General features: G+C 41.3%; 1 protein-coding gene across 4 annotated transcripts in view; it reads left to right on the top strand.

Annotated features, from left to right (window-relative positions):
* The first annotated feature begins 1,147 nt into the window (after nucleotides 1-1,147).
* The window catches only part of MTMR7 (myotubularin related protein 7), a 51,341-nt gene continuing 36,247 nt past the window's right edge, over nucleotides 1,148-16,241 (top strand). For 2 of the 4 annotated variants that reach the window (XM_087963207.1, XM_026667100.2), the window contains exon 1: nucleotides 1,154-1,502. In XM_087963207.1, coding sequence (XP_087819333.1) covers nucleotides 1,479-1,502 — 24 coding nt within the window. In that variant the 5' untranslated portion in view covers nucleotides 1,154-1,478. Of the gene's footprint in view, nucleotides 1,503-16,241 lie in introns of all 4 variants that reach the window. The other 2 variants (XM_087963209.1, XM_087963208.1) reach the window with 2 other exon arrangements.

Here is a 16,241-nt window from a genome sequence, read left to right as displayed (position 1 = left end):
AATGTATTTCTGAAGAACGTTGGATTTATCATGGGTTGTTGCCCCAAAGGCTTTATGTTTTCCCCAGAAACACTGTAAGTACCAGATAGCAAAGGACAATTTGATGAAATGGGTCAGCTATGATCTTTATTGGCATAGGCAATGGGATAAAAGAAAAATCCAGATTATATCCACCAATATATAAAATCCTGCTTCTTTTTACATGCATTGTGGCTCATATAAAAAGGTTGTGGAGCTTCAGTCATGCAGCCACTATTTTTACTTTTTTTGAGAGTAAACTCTGGTGGATTTTGTGAATGCTTGGCCTGGACAATATATTCCATGTGTCAAGTTTCAACCTATTATTTAAAAATGGCCGTGTAGCAATTTTTATAGTGACAAACCTATTGTTGCATTGCTATTGTTCTATTTGATTTTTAAAAATATTTATTTTGTCCTTGTTTCAGATACATTATGTGAAGACTCGGTTTTTTTGTTTTTTGTTTTGAGAAGGCTGTAATACTGGGAAAGATGGAAGGAAAGAGAAGAACAGGACAACCAGCAACAAGGAGGATGGAGTCAGTTATGGTGGTGATGGGTCCTCCATTGGGAGACCAGGCTAAGGACATCATCATAGAGAAAATTGTATCTATGAGGTCTCTCTGAGTCAACACTGACCTGATGTCACATAATCAATCAATTGTACTTGTATTATTATATTTTGTATATTATACCACAAACAATTGTATGTGTCGTCTATTATGTTAGTTTGCTCTACCTGTTTTTAAAATATCCTGTTGTCTTCTATTTCTAGAAGACATCTTTTGTTTTCTTTGGAACTATAAAAAGAAAATATTGGCTGCTTTGGCATGCAGGCACTTGGTTTACCTAACTATGGCTTTTTAATTAGGCCTATTTTCTGCATTCATTCCACCTGCTGAATTACCTCCTAGTGGTCTACTTTCCCCCAACATGCTAGTCTGAAATGCAGGTCAGGTAAAGTTCAAGCAGGTAAATGTCTGGTTGCATTTCTCCAGGAGAGGGAGAGCGACAGAAAAAGGAATATTAGATCTATCAGCCTGAGGCAGACAAGGAATGAGCAACTTGGGAACCAAGATGGCAAATGATGATGATATAAAAAGTAGCTCCTGCGCAGCATTTGCGCTTAAACACGTCAGTCTTTAGGGCCTGGAGGTCTGTCGAACCGGGCGACCGGCGGCTCTGACTGATGCCCGAACCTGAAAAGAGCAGCATGGCAGCCGCTGCAGAAGGCGGAGCCCGGCCCTGACCTGCGAGCATCACAACAAACCGCCCCCCCCACATCCGATCTGAGAGGTGAAGATTTTCCAACTCCTCTTTACTTTTTCCCCGATTCTCTAACACTTCCGCCCCTGCCCCTCTTTGCCTCTGCCTTCTGGTGCACGGGTATTTGATGGTGCATCGCTCTCCCTTGGTTGTGTAAGGTGCGTGAGGATCCCACGCACCGAGATTTGGTCGCCATGGAGTACATCAGAATGCCCAAGGTTAGTACGGTGCCGGAAAGACGGAGCAGAAGGGATAGAGGCTCGTCTTGAAGAAGCTGTGGGGTTCAGGATCTGGCGAGGGGGGGGAACGGGGGGGGGGGAAGGATCAATTACCCCTCCCCCTGCGAGTGGGGTTCCAGGATGGGGATGAATTAATCCTCACCTATGAAACGAAAAATGGTGGGAAAGTTGCATGTTTAAAGAATCCTTTTGCCCCCATTCAGGTAAGACTGCTGCTTAAGAGAAGGGCCTTTTAATTCGGAGGTGCATTCCAATCAGATCATATTCTTCACACAGTTGGAAACAGAATTGCGCTTACTCATCCCTTGCCTATAATAATGCAGCATCAGCCTGCAAGCCAGGAAATGATTTCCCCTGCTTTGATCTCACTCTTATTTGAAATTCAAATAGAAAACCCTCTCCCCTTCTCCCTTGCTTTCCAGGGAGAAATGATAGGTGAAAATGGCATTACATTATTATGAGATTTCAAAGTAGGTCCTGATTCTAGGTCAATAGAATAAAAATGGATCCCTGGTGGAGTATCCCTGAATCTGATGAGCGATAGAATTTATTTTCATGACATTTGATTTAATTGTGCTGAGCATCCATAAAATGTTTTAAACTCTAGGATTTTAAATTCTTGTTTTACAACTGATTATATATGATAAATCCTAGCAGAACATAGGTTTGAATAATGGTTTCTTGTCTTTGGGGTTATGACACTAGGTCTCTGGCTTCTATATGTGAAATGTGAATTGAACATAGAAGAATACAGTGGTTTGCATTTAAAAGCATCATCCTGACATTTTTTATCTCTTTCTGTAGCTTATGCCACACAGGCATAACTTTAAACTGATTATTTTCCACCATTATGTTCCATTTGAATAAACTCAGTAACATCCCACACCCATAAGATAATCAGAAGACAATCCCATATAGCATAGAAAATATTTTGGATTAATAAAAATCAAGCATTTCTTAAAATTGGGACACTAATTTGGGAACACTTACTGTACTTAGGATCTTTCTGAGACTTACTGTTTTATATTGTGCTATAAAATAGTTCTTTTTAGGATGGGTGGATATGTCAATACTGTAAATGAATCAATGAATTGAAAATACAAGATTTTAAAAGCAAAGTATCCATCTTCCATTGACTATTTTCATTTTTGCTATGGCCTACCCTGCTTCCATGCTATCGGCTTAGATTATTTATGACGTAATGTAATGTAGAGAAACAAATACAGATTTTGAATCACTAAAATAATTTAGAAGGTAAAAGCCTTCGGAACAACAGCAAGATACTAAAACACCTATTGATAGATGTAATCAACCACTAGCTGTAGGACTGCAAAAATTCAAATGATCTGTGGATCATGGTTTTATCCTTTTAGCTGCAAAACTTTTTTTAAACAAAATATAGAACCCATGATGAAAACGAAAATCTCTAGTGATAGAAAATGGGCTGTATTTGAATGATTCTTTGTTGTCCTTAGTCCTTCATGGAATTTCATTAAGTTCCTGCAGAATGGTAGGATTTTGTGGAACATACTTTGAAAGACTCAGCACTAAATAACAGCAAAGTGGCACAGGAAACTAATTCATTCATTCTGGTAGCCCCAGTATGATAAACCCCATGGTAGCTCAACTTTAAATGACAGCAAAATTGAGGAACAAGTAACAAATTGTATACAATATCTGCCATGTGGCTCTGCCTGAGATGCAGGCTATAATTTGTTTCGAACTGAAGAATTGTTGTTAGTCACGAAGTCGTGTCTGACCCATCGTGATCCAATGGACAATGTTCTTCCAGGCCTTCCTGTCCTCTACTATCCCCCAGAGTCCATTTAAGCTCACGCCGACTGCTTCAGTGACTCCATCCAGCCACCTCATTCTCTGTCATCCCATTCTTCTATTGCCCTCAATCGTTCCCAGCATTAGACTCTTCTCCAGTGAGTCCTTCCTTCTCATTAGGTGGCCAAAGTATTTGAGTTTCATCTTCAGGATCTGGCTTTCTAAAGAGCAGTCAGGGTTGATCTTTAGGACTGATCAGTTTGAACTGAAGAATACTGTGGCTCTGAAGTTCAACCAAACTGTTGAGGGCAGACCCTGACTTGGTCTATTGACCTTCCCAGCACCTTAATCACTATGAAATCTGGCATGGCATAGCTATCTCTCCTGCCCTGTCATCTCTACGCACATCCTTTCTACCTGTTACATTCCTTTTCTTCTCCTTAGTTGCCATCAGCACACATTGCCACCAATAGTGTTGCCTTTTATTATGTTCTGCACATTCTTAACCACTTAGGTTTGTGTCTATGCCTGAACCAAACAAATATGATCTACATATTTTAGTCTGGAGAAAGCCATCTAAAATAGCTGTTCCATGCAGTTTGGACATTCCTGATCAGCCTGTGTTGAAGATTCTTTGTGCGGATAAGAGAACACAGCTATTTAACATGATTTCTACAAAGCAGTCTAAATGCCTCTAATGTGTTGTAGAGTGCAGGAATAATAACATTAAGAGTTTATTTGTTGATCTGTTTATTTAATATCCCATCCTGTGTGGTCAAATTCATGCAGTTCCAAGTTTTCTACCTACCCCTTGCTATTTCTTACTAGATATTTAGGACAGTAAATATCTTCCTCATCTTAGTTATTTTCAGATGCTGGTAATAATTTAGATTGTAAATGGAATCCTGAATATTTTAAAAGTGCCACAATAGGATGACTTTGGGGAAAGTATATAGAGCATCATAAATATTTACATTTATAGTGGTGAAGAAAATTGGAGTGCCTTTCTTAAAATAAGCCTTTAGGTCAGCCAATCTGATACATGTCATGAAGTATGATTTTAGAGCATTTAGAAATGACCAAGTTGCTTTTTCAAAATATTTGTGGGAAACTGTAAAGTGGAAGTTCATAGTTGTAATATTTCTGAAGATTACCTTTCAAAGACAGTTTTGGAGAATGAAAGGTAGGCATTAAAAATGAAGCTTCTTTCTCTTATAGAGAAAAATCATAGGAAGTCAAAAATTTTGGCAGCCTCTGATTGTTCATAGTTTACTCCAAAGAGAAAATAAAGTAAAAAGAGAGAAGCATCAGTGTTTTGTGACTACTTTTGGTTTGTGCATTCTGACCAGCACCATGATAGATAGGTTCCTTCAATCTGATTCCCTTCAGATGTCTTGGGCTTACAAAATGCCACTTTGTATATAGCTGATAGATTGGAGAAAACTGTTTTATAAAAGACAAAAGATTGCCAAACCACTTCTGTATTGTTGTCTAACAAAATAATAATAATCCAACAACCCTTATATAAACACATCCATGAAGTTACCAATTGACTATGTTTTAAGGGGATTTTTTTATGTCTAGGGAAAGTGAGTGGATGAATATTCCTCTTGAATTCTGCTTTAGGTGACTGTGAGACTTTGTTCACTAGAAGACTTGCACATAAAGTTTCAAGGACCCAGCTCTTGATAAGAGGGCTATGAGAGATAGTAGAGAAACTACTAACAATAAAGTAAAGCAGCTGTTACAAACTAGAAATCTCAAGCCATATAAATGCAGCAGATCTAAGTTTAAAATCTTGTAATTTTTTTGTCTTAATTGTACATTGCAATGGGCTGAAAATGGATTGATGGCTGGACATTCTTATTTTTTAAAATTGTATTAGAAATTACAATAGAGAAGAATAAAAACTAAGCAAACTACGAAAATGAATAAGAAAAGACAAAAATAGTGTGAAAAAGAAAAAAGGGACTTCTCCCTTCATTCCAACAAATACCCAAATTGATGTAAACTTAGTGCCATCTCTTAAGTTACTGTACAACATCTAATCTTTTCACCCCATATCTCTTAGCTAAAAATAAAAATGGAAAAATCCTTATCATTCATTCCTCATAAGCAAAAGTCCAGTAAGAGTTATTGGATATAACTACAGTAGTCCTCAACTTATGACAATTGAGCCCCAAATTTCTATGGTTAAGCAAGACAGTTGTTAAGTGAATTCTGCCCCATTTTACAACTTTCTTGCAACAGTTCTTGCATGAATCACTCAGTTGTTAAGTTAGTGACAAGTTCTTAAATGTATCCTGCTTTCCCATTGACTTTGCTTATCAGAAGGTCATAAAAGATGGTTATATGACCCCAGGATACTGCAACCCTAATAAATATGAGTCAGTTGCCAAGCAGCTGAATATTGATCACATGACCAGGGGATGCAACAATGGCTGTACATGTTAAAATCAGTCATAAGTCACTTTTTCAATGCTATTGTAACTTTGAACAGTCGCTAAACTAACTCTTATAAGTTGAGGACTACTTAACCTTGGTTGAATAAGTTGACGTTGCATTCCTTCCTTATACTTTTAATTCTTAATCCCTTCACAAAGAGCCTTATTCAAAATCTTAATAAAACTCTTTTGTACATCCAGTAAAATAAATAAAAAAATAAATATGTATGTATGTATGTATATGTATATGAGTTTATAAAATACCATGCAACAATTGCCCAGCCACATACATTGGACAAACCCACAGGAGAATAAATGCACGCATCGCAAAACACAAAAACGCAGTCAGAAAAGAAGAAAATACTTCCTTCCTCTCCCAGCACCTTAAAGCCACAGGACATGAAATTAATTTTGAAGGAACCAAATTAATATCCAACACTGAACACTCCAGCAAGAGAATAATCAGGGAAGCCATCGAAATAGAGAAACACCCCCATAACATGAATAAACGGGACGATACCTCCCACCTACCAGACATCTGGAAACTAGCCCTCACCAACAAACGAGTCCCAGCCATGAAAACCAACACCAGACCCAAAACAACACAGGACACCACCGCCAATCCCCCTCATCAGACCCAGGCCCAAACCCATCCTATAAACAAAGGACAACCACCATCCAGAAACCAGACCATGGCTGCTTCGCCAGCTGTCGCACCCCCGACCCCAAAACCAAACAAGCTGACACATGCCAAGAACACAGACCCAGACCCCAAACTCGAAGCCAGACCAAAACCCAGAATGCTACATCACAGCCACCTGCTCAGGATATCACATCAGAAAACTCAGGAAATTACACCACAAGAACTCAAGAAGTTGCAACACAGCAAACGACCCAGGAAATCACAGCACAAGACCAAGGATACCACAGCAATAAAACTCACAAGGTCATCACACAACCCATTACCCAAGCCATTACAACACAGGAGGCTAATGGAAAAGTGATCAAAACACAAACGACCCAGGAGATTACAACCCAGGACCCAGGATACCACAACAAAAGAACTCGCAAGCCCATCACACAACCCATTACCCAAGCCATTACAACACGGGAGGGTAATGGAAAAGTGATCAAAACACAAATGACCCAGGAGATTACAACCCAGGACCCAGGACACCACAACAAAAGAACTCGCAAGCCCATCACACAACCCATTACCCAAGCCGTTACAACATGGGAGGGTAATGGAAAAGTGATCAAAACACAAACGACCCAGGAGATTACAACCCAGGATACCACAACAAAAGAACTCGCAAGCCCATCACACAACCCATTACCCAAGCCGTTAAAACACGGGAGGCTAATGGAAAAAAGATCACTACAAAACAAATGACCCAGGAGATTACACTACAAGATCCAGGATATCTCCACAACAAAACTCACAAGGCCATCACACTATACCAACATCAACTCCATCAATCAATCAAGAGTCAGCAGCGCAGCCAACCAGCCCAGCACACCAGCCATCCCCACCAGTATTTATAGAGAAACGGCAGCTCCGATCACACACTGCTTTCACTGGCACAAAGCCGAAAGCACCAGCCTGAGGATGGCGAGTGGGACCTCACCAAAACGTCGCCAAGATACTCTTAATCTGACACGGGAAAAGACCCGAACACACCTAGATGTACATACCTGTACCCGTGAAAATCTACGAATATGTATGTATGTATGTATGTATGTATGTATGTATGTATGTATGTATATATGTTTTCTTAAGTTTTCGCGGGTACTTACATGTATGGTATTCAGCTCACAGACTCACAGACGAACACAATACAGAAGCCTGATGATGGCAGATGAGATTCTGCCGAAACGTTTAAAAACACAACTATAATGACATGGGAAAATACCCGAACAAAGCTGAATACCATACATGTAAGTACCCCTTGAAAACTTAAGAAATTATATATATATATATATATATATATATATATATATATATATATATATATATATATATATATATATATATATATATATATATATATATATATATATATATATGGTGTTCGGCTTGGTTGAGTATTTTCCCACGCCATTGTAGTTCTTTTAAAGTTGTAGCAACGTTTCAGCAGAATCTCATCTGCCATCATCAGGCTTCTGTATTGTGTCCGTCTGTGAGTCAGACTTTTACAGTAGTTTCAGATTTGAATTTGGGGCAGCCTATTGCTGTGCCAGAATGGTTTTTCTTCATCCTGATTGGTTGGGAGTCTTGGTCTGTGTTTATTGGTCTCGGAGTTTGCTGTGTTCTTGATTGGTGTCTCTAATATCTTCTGTCTGTTTTTTGGCTCTTTTTGTATCTTGATTGGCTGGCAGCATTGTGTTGCTTTATGGAGGCCTTTAGTGCAGCTTGGCCGGGTAAATGGACGGCTATCATTAGTTAGGAAGCTGGGTTTCATCTGGGTGCCTGGTTGGGGTGTGTTTGAGCTGGAGGTATCAGGGGGATCTGTTTGTGCCCAGGTGTTTGCCTGGCTTGTGGTGTGGAGATTTTTTGTTTGTGAGTGCAGGCTTCCAAATGATTGACAGCCTGGTGGAATCATCTCTTCTGTTCATGCTTTCTGGTCTTTTTCAATCTCTATGGCTTCTCTGATGATTCTGTGATTAGGGTTTTCTATAGTGGCCAGGGTTTTGGTGCCATTGAAGTTGATGCTATGACCTGTGGCTTCCATGTGTTGGACTAGTGAGGAAGTGTGTTCCAGCTTTTTGACTGCATTTTTGTGTTCATCCAGGCGGGTGCTTATTCTTCTATTGGTCTGTCCAATGTATGTGTCCGGGCATGATGCTGGGGACTTCGTATATGCCTTGGTTTTCCAGGTCAATTTTATCTTTGGGGTTGCTCAAACACACCCCAACCAGGCACCCAGATGAAACCCAGCTTCCTAACTAATGATAGCCGTCCATTTACCCGGAAGCCAAGCTGCACTAAAGGCCTCCATTAAAGCAACACAATGCTGCCAGCCAATCAAGATACAAAAAGAGCCAAAAAACAGACAGAAGATATTAGAGACACCAATCAAGCAGAACACAGCAAACTCCGAGACCAATAAACACAGACCAAGACTCCCAACCAATCAGGATGAAGAAAAAACCATTCTGGCACAGCAATAGGCTGCCCCAAATTCAAATCTGAAACTACTGTAAAAGTCTGACTCACAGACGGACACAATACAGAAGCCTGATGATGGCAGATGAGATTCTGCTGAAACGTTGCTACAACTTTAAAGAACTACAATGACGTGGGAAAATACCGAACCAAGCCGAACACCATACATGTAAGTACCCTTGAAAACTTAAGAAAACAAATATCAAACCTCTACGGGAGGAAATAAACAGCCAGATCAAAACCTACGAGAAACTGGAAATTAAAGAGCAGGAATACTATGTGACCTCCAATTCCTACGCAGCTGCAGGAGACAACAATACTACACCAACCTGCTTCAAATTAACATTTCATCAAAGCACAGCAGCCACTAAACGTATCCTGAAAAGAACTGAAATGGCTTTACTACGGAGCGAGCTCCACAGTAAGAGATTCCGATTAGATCAGTTAAACAAAGATTTGCTAGCACTACACCTGGAACTGAGCAGCAAAATCCACCCTCTACTTTGGGACAAGATAAAACAACTTACAACTTGGAGAGCTGATTCTGAAGGTATTTACAAACAGGAAAAATTATTGAAAAAATTAAAGAAATTAGAACATGACAAGAAAACCCCAACAACTCACAACAACACCTGAAACAATTAGTGCACAACGTTTCCAACAGAGAACTCACCAAAACAGAAACAGATGTCCTAACCAAAGGATTCAATTATGCTATAGCACCCCAAAAATCCCCACAGAATCCATCATATGTGCAGTAGAATCCAGCCTAACTAAATTAAATACAGATGAAGCTGATAAAATAAGACACCAAGTTACCAACATCTTATGCACAAGCAAACCACCAAAAAGCAACTTACAGAAAAATGAAATCAAAGCACTACAAACCCTGAAAAGAGATAGCAGCATAATCATCCTCCCAGCAGACAAAGGGAATGCCACTGTAGTAATGGACAGAAAAGACTACGAAACAAAATTGACAGACCTACTCCAAGACTCCACATACAAACCCATAAACACTGACCCAACCACATATCTGGAAAAATTAACCAAGAAGAAAATTATAACCAGCCACATAAGCAAAGAGATCCAACACATGATCATACCCAGAGAGAAATCTTCCAGATGCCCCAAACTATACGGCCTCCCAAAAATACACAAAGAAGGCATACCTCTCAGACCCATAGTCAGCTCCAGAGGAGCACCACTACAAAACCTAGCTAAACACCTAGCAAAGAGCTACAGCCCCATGCTGAAACAGCAGCTTCTCATGTAAAAACTCATACCACTTCTTGGAAATGATCAAAGATCTACACGTGGAGCAAGAAGATCTGCTTGTAAGTTTTGACGTGGTTTCACTATTCACTCAAGTCCCGATAAAAGAGACCCTTGAAATCATCAAAAATAAATACCAACCAGCTAAACACCTCATGGAACTAACAGAACACTGCTTAACCAACACATATTTCATATACAAAGGACAAAGATACAAACAAATAGAAGGAGCTCCCATGGGATCACCACTGTCACCTGTCATTGCAAACCTGTTCATGGAAGAATTCGAATCCAGAGCCCTGGCCAATGCCACCCTCAAACCCAAACTATGGTTAAGATACATCGATGACACATTCGTGATTTGGCCCCATGGACAAGAAAACCTAAACAATTTCCTAACACACCTAAACAGCGCACACCCCAAAATCAAGTTCACCATGGAAACAGAAACAAACAAACAACTACCATTCCTAGATGTACTAATCTACAAAAAAACAGATGGCACACTAGGACACACCATATACCAGAAGAAAACCCACACCAACCGCTACCTCAACGCCCAATCCCACCACCACCCAGCACAGATAAACTCCGTGGCTAAAACACTAATTACCAGAACCAAACGCCTGGCAGACAAGACACACATTAAGACTGAACTATGCACCCTGACTAAAGTACTGACAGCCAACGGCTTCCACAAAAGCAAAATCACCAGCTTGATCCACAAAAACACACTGAAACATAATAGAGACCCAGAAGATGAACAGACCTATGGAACAGCTGTCCTGCCCTACATAAGAGGTACTACAGACAAAATTAGTAAGGTACTACACAGACATCACATCAGGACTGCCTTCAAAACAGACAGAAAAATAGCAGCCATCCTTAGCAACCCCAAAGATAAAATTGACCTGGAAAACCAAGGCATATACGAAGTCCCCTGTGCATCATGCCCGGCCACATACATTGGACAGACCAATAGAAGAATAAGCACCCGCCTGGATGAACACAAAAATGCAGTCAAAAAGCTGGAACACACTTCCTCACTAGTCCAACACATGGAAGCCACAGGTCATAGCATCAACTTCAATGGCACCAAAACCCTGGCCACTATAGAAAACCCTAATCACAGAATCATCAGAGAAGCCATAGAGATTGAAAAAGACCAGAAAGCATGAACAGAAGAGATGATTCCACCAGGCTGTCAATCATTTGGAAGCCTGCACTCACAAACAAAAAAATCTCCACACCACAAGCCAGGCAAACACCTGGGCACAAACAGATCCCCCTGATACCTCCAGCTCAAACACACCCCAACCAGGCACCCAGATGAAACCCAGCTTCCTAACTAATGATAGCCGTCCATTTACCCGAAGCCAAGCTGCACTAAAGGCCTCCATTAAAGCAACACAATGCTGCCAGCCAATCAAGATAAAAAGAGCCAAAAAACAGACAGAAGATATTAGAGACACCAATCAAGCAGAACACAGCAAACTCCGAGACCAATAAACACAGACCAAGACTCCCAACCAATCAGGATGAAGAAAAAACCATTCTGGCACAGCAATAGGCTGCCCCAAATTCAAATCTGAAACTACTGTAAAAGTCTGACTCACAGACGGACACAATACAGAAGCCTGATGATGGCAGATGAGATTCTGCTGAAACGTTGCTACAACTTTAAAAGAACTACAATGGCGTGGGAAAATACCGAACCAAGCCGAACACCATACAAAGTACCTGAAAATTATATATAATATATATATATATATATATATATATATATATATATATATATATATATATATATATATATATATATATATATTTTCTGAGGTTCTCGCGGGTATTTATATGTGGATCTTTGGTTATTCGGGTTTTTCTCCAGCGTAAGATTCAAAGTATCTAGGCAGCGTTTGGCGAGGTCCCACTCGCCATCTTCAGGCTGGTGCTTTCGGCTTAGTGCCAGTGCAAGCAGTGTGTGACCGGAGCTGCCATCTCTCTATATACAAGTGGTGGGGGATGGTGTGCTGGGCTGGTTGGCTGTGCTGCAGCCTCTTGATTGGTTGATGGAGTTGATGTTGGTATAATGGGCTGTGTAATGGCCTTTTGTTGTAGAGATATCCTGGATCTTGTGCTGTCATCTCCTGGGTCGTTAGCCTCTTGTGTTTTAACGGCTTGGGTAATGGGTTGTGTGATGGGCTTGTGAGTTCTTTTGTTGTGGTATCCTGGGTCTTGCGTTGTAATCTCCTGGGTCGTTTGTGTTTTGATCTCTTTTCGATTAGCCTCCTGTGTAGTAACAGCTTGGGTAATGGGTTGTGTGATGACCTTGTGAGATTTATTGCTGTGGTATCCTTGGTCTTGTGCTGTGATATCCTGGGTCATTTGCTGTGTTGTGACTTCTTGAGTTCTTGAGGTGTAATTTCTTGAGTTTTCTGATGTGATGTCCTGAGCGGGTGGCTGTGATGTAGCATTTTGGGTTTTAATATGGCTTTGAGTTTGGGGTCTGGGTCTGTGTTCGTTTGGCTTGAGTTCGTGGTCGTGCCACATCTTCATGGTGGGGTCAGTTCGCTTCATGTATGGTTCAGAGGAGTTTGAAGTGGGTAGTGATGCAGCTGCAGTGCGGCTTCTGGTCTGTGGTGAGTGTCTCATCTTCTGTGTGGGTGTGAGTCTGATTTTTACGTGGAAGTGTGGTGGTGGCATCTTGTGTGGCCCTCATGGGTGTGGGTCTGGTGTCATTTATCATGTTGGGTACTTGTCTGTTCATGAGGCGGGTTTCCAAATGGCTGGTAAGCGGGAGGTGTCATCTCTTTTATTCATGCTGTGTGGGCGTTTTTCTATCTCTATGGCTTCTCTGATTATTCTGCTGCTGTGGTGTTCAGTTTTGGCGATAGTTCTGGTATTTTTAAAGTCAATCTCATGTCCTGTGGCTTTGAGGTGTTGGACCAGGGAAGAGGTTGGTTCTTCTTTTTTGATTGAGTTCTTATGTTCTTCAACGCGTGCACTTATTCTTCTGTTAGTTTGTCCAATGTATGTGGTGAGGCAGGCAGTGCAGGGGATTTCATATACTCCTTGGTTTTCTAACTCGATTTTGTCTTTAGGGTTTCTTAGGATGGTGGATATTTTTCTGTTTGTGCAGAATGCTGTTTTAATGTTGTGTTTTTGGAGGATCTTGCTGATTTTGTCTGTAGTGCCTTTTATATATGGGAGGAGGGCTTTGCCGTTCTCTTGTTCTCTGTCTTGGATTTTGGTTGGGGTTTCTTTTTGGATTAGGTGGGTGATCTTCTTTCTTTGAAATCCATTGGCTGTTAGTACGTTGGTGAGAGTGTTTAGTTCGGTTTTTAGGTGTTGTTCATCAGCTAAGCCTTTTGTTCTGGAGATGAGTGTCTCAGCTACGGAATTGATCTGTGCTGGGTGGTGGTGTGAGAGTGCGTGTAGATAGCGGTTTGTATGTGTTTTCTTTTGGTAGATGGTGTGTCCTAGGGAGCCATTGGGTTTTTGTATACCAAGACATCTAGGAAGGAAGTTGATTGTTAGCTTCTGTTTCCATGGTGAATTGTATTTTGGGGTGTAGGCTGTTGAGGTGTGTGAGGAAGTTGTTCAGTTTTTCTTTCCCGTGTGGCCAGATTATGAAGGTGTCATCTACGTATCTGAGCCAGAGTTTGGGTTTGTGATCATATTTTTCTAGAGCTTGTGTTTCAAAGTGTTCCATGTAGAGGTTTGCGATGACAGGTGAGAGGGTGATCCCATGGGTGCTCCTTCTATTTGTTTGTATTTTTGTCCATTGTAGGTGAAGTATGTATTGGATAGACAGTGGTTGGTCAGATCTAGGATGTGCTTGGGGGGTTGTATTTGTTTTGGATGGCTGTCAAGGCTTCTTTTATTGGCACTTGGGTGAAGAGGGATATGATATCGAAGCTAACTAGTAGGTCGCTGGGTTGTAAGTTTTGTTTCTTTATGATCTCGATGAACTGGAATGAGTTTCTTACATGTGAGTTGATGGATTCTGCATAGGGCTGTAGTTGTTTGGCGAGAAATTTGGCTAGGTTTTGTAGAGGTGAGCCTATGGAGCTGACTATTGGTCTAAGTGGAGTTCCTTCTTTGTGTATCTTGGGAGACCATAAAGCTTAGGGCATCTGGATGATTTCTCTCTGGGTATGATTCTTTGCTGGATTTCTTCACTGATGGGGGAGGCTTTTATTTTGGATCTGGTGGTTTTTCTAGGTAGGTGGTGGGGTCTGTCTTTAGGGGTTTGTATGTGGGGTCTAGGAGTAGGTTGGTTAACTTGGTTTGGTAGTCAGACCAACCACTGTCTATCCAATACATACTTCACCTACAATGGACAAAAATACAAACAAATAGAAGGAGCACCCATGGGATCACCCCTCTCACCTGTCATCGCAAACCTCTACATGGAACACTTTGAAACACAAGCTCTAGAAAAATATGATCACAAACCCAAACTCTGGCTCAGATACGTAGATGACACCTTCATAATCTGGCCACACGGGAAAGAAAAACTGAACAACTTCCTCACACACCTCAACAGCCTACACCCCAAAATACAATTCACCATGGAAACAGAAGCTAACAATCAACTTCCCTTCCTAGATGTCTTGGTATACAAAAACCCAACGGCTCCCTAGGACACACCATCTACCAAAAGAAAACACATACAAACCGCTATCTACACGCACTCTCACACCACCACCCAGCACAGATCAATTCCGTAGCTGAGACACTCATCTCCAGAACAAAGGCAGCTGATGAACAACACCTAAAAACCGAACTAAACACTCTCACCAACGTACTAACAGCCAATGGTTTCAAAGAAAGAAGATCACCCACCTAATCCAAAAGAAACCCCAACCAAAATCCAAGACAGAGAACAAGAGAGCGGCAAAGCCCTCCTCCCATATATAAAGGCACTACAGACAAAATCAGCAAGATCCTCCAAAAACACAACATTAAAACAGCATTCTGCACAAACAGAAAAATATCCACCATCCTAGAAACCCTAAAGACAAAATCGAGTTAGAAAACCAAGGAGTATATGAAATCCCTGCACTGCCTGCCTCACCACATACATTGGACAAACTAACAGAAGAATAAGTGCACGTTGAAGAACATAAGAACTCAATCAAAAAAAGAACCAACCTCTTCCCTGGTCCAACACCTCAAAGCCACAGGACATGAGATTGACTTTAAAAATACCAGAACTATCGCCAAAACTGAACACCACAGCAGCAGAATAATCAGAGAAGCCATAGAGATAGAAAAAGCGCCCACACAGCATGAACAAAAGAGATGACACCTCCCGCTTACCAGCCATTTGGAAACCCGCCCTCATGAACAGGCAGTACCCAACATGATAAATGACACCAGACCCCACACCCATGAGGCCACACAAGATGCCACCACCACACTTCCACGTAAAATCAGACTCACACCCACACAGAAGATGAGACACGACCACAGACCAGAAGCCGCACTGCAGCTGCATCACTACCCACTTCAAACTCCTCTGAACCATACATGAAGCGAACTGACCCCCACCATAAAGATGTGGCGCGACCACGAACTCGAAGCCAAGCGAACACAGACCCAGACCCCAAACTCAAAGCCATATTAAAACCCAAAATGCTACATCACAGCCACCCGCTCAGGACATCACATCAGAAAACTCAAGAAATTACACCTCAAGAACTCAAGAAGTCACAACACAGCAAATGACCCAGGATATCACAGCACAAGACCAAGGATACCACAGCAATAAATCTCACAAGGTCATCACACAACCCATTACCCAAGCTGTTACTACACAGGAGGCTAATCGAAAAGAGATCAAAACACAAAGCGACCCAGGAGATTACAGCGCAAGACCCAGGATACCACAACAAAAGAACTCACAAGCCCATCACACAACCCATTACCCAAGCCGTTAAAACACAAGAGGCTAACGACCCAGGAGATGACAGCACAAGATCCAGGATATCTCTACAACAAAAGGCCATTACACAGCCCATTATACCAACATCAACTCCATCAACCAATCAAGAG

Source organism: Notechis scutatus, chromosome 4, assembly GCF_049901735.1.
Source record: "Notechis scutatus isolate UNSWTSFEM ecotype Mainland chromosome 4, rNotScu1.2, whole genome shotgun sequence".
Taxonomy (NCBI): domain Eukaryota; kingdom Metazoa; phylum Chordata; class Lepidosauria; order Squamata; family Elapidae; genus Notechis; species Notechis scutatus.
This window is presented reverse-complemented; position numbering and strand designations above follow the sequence as displayed.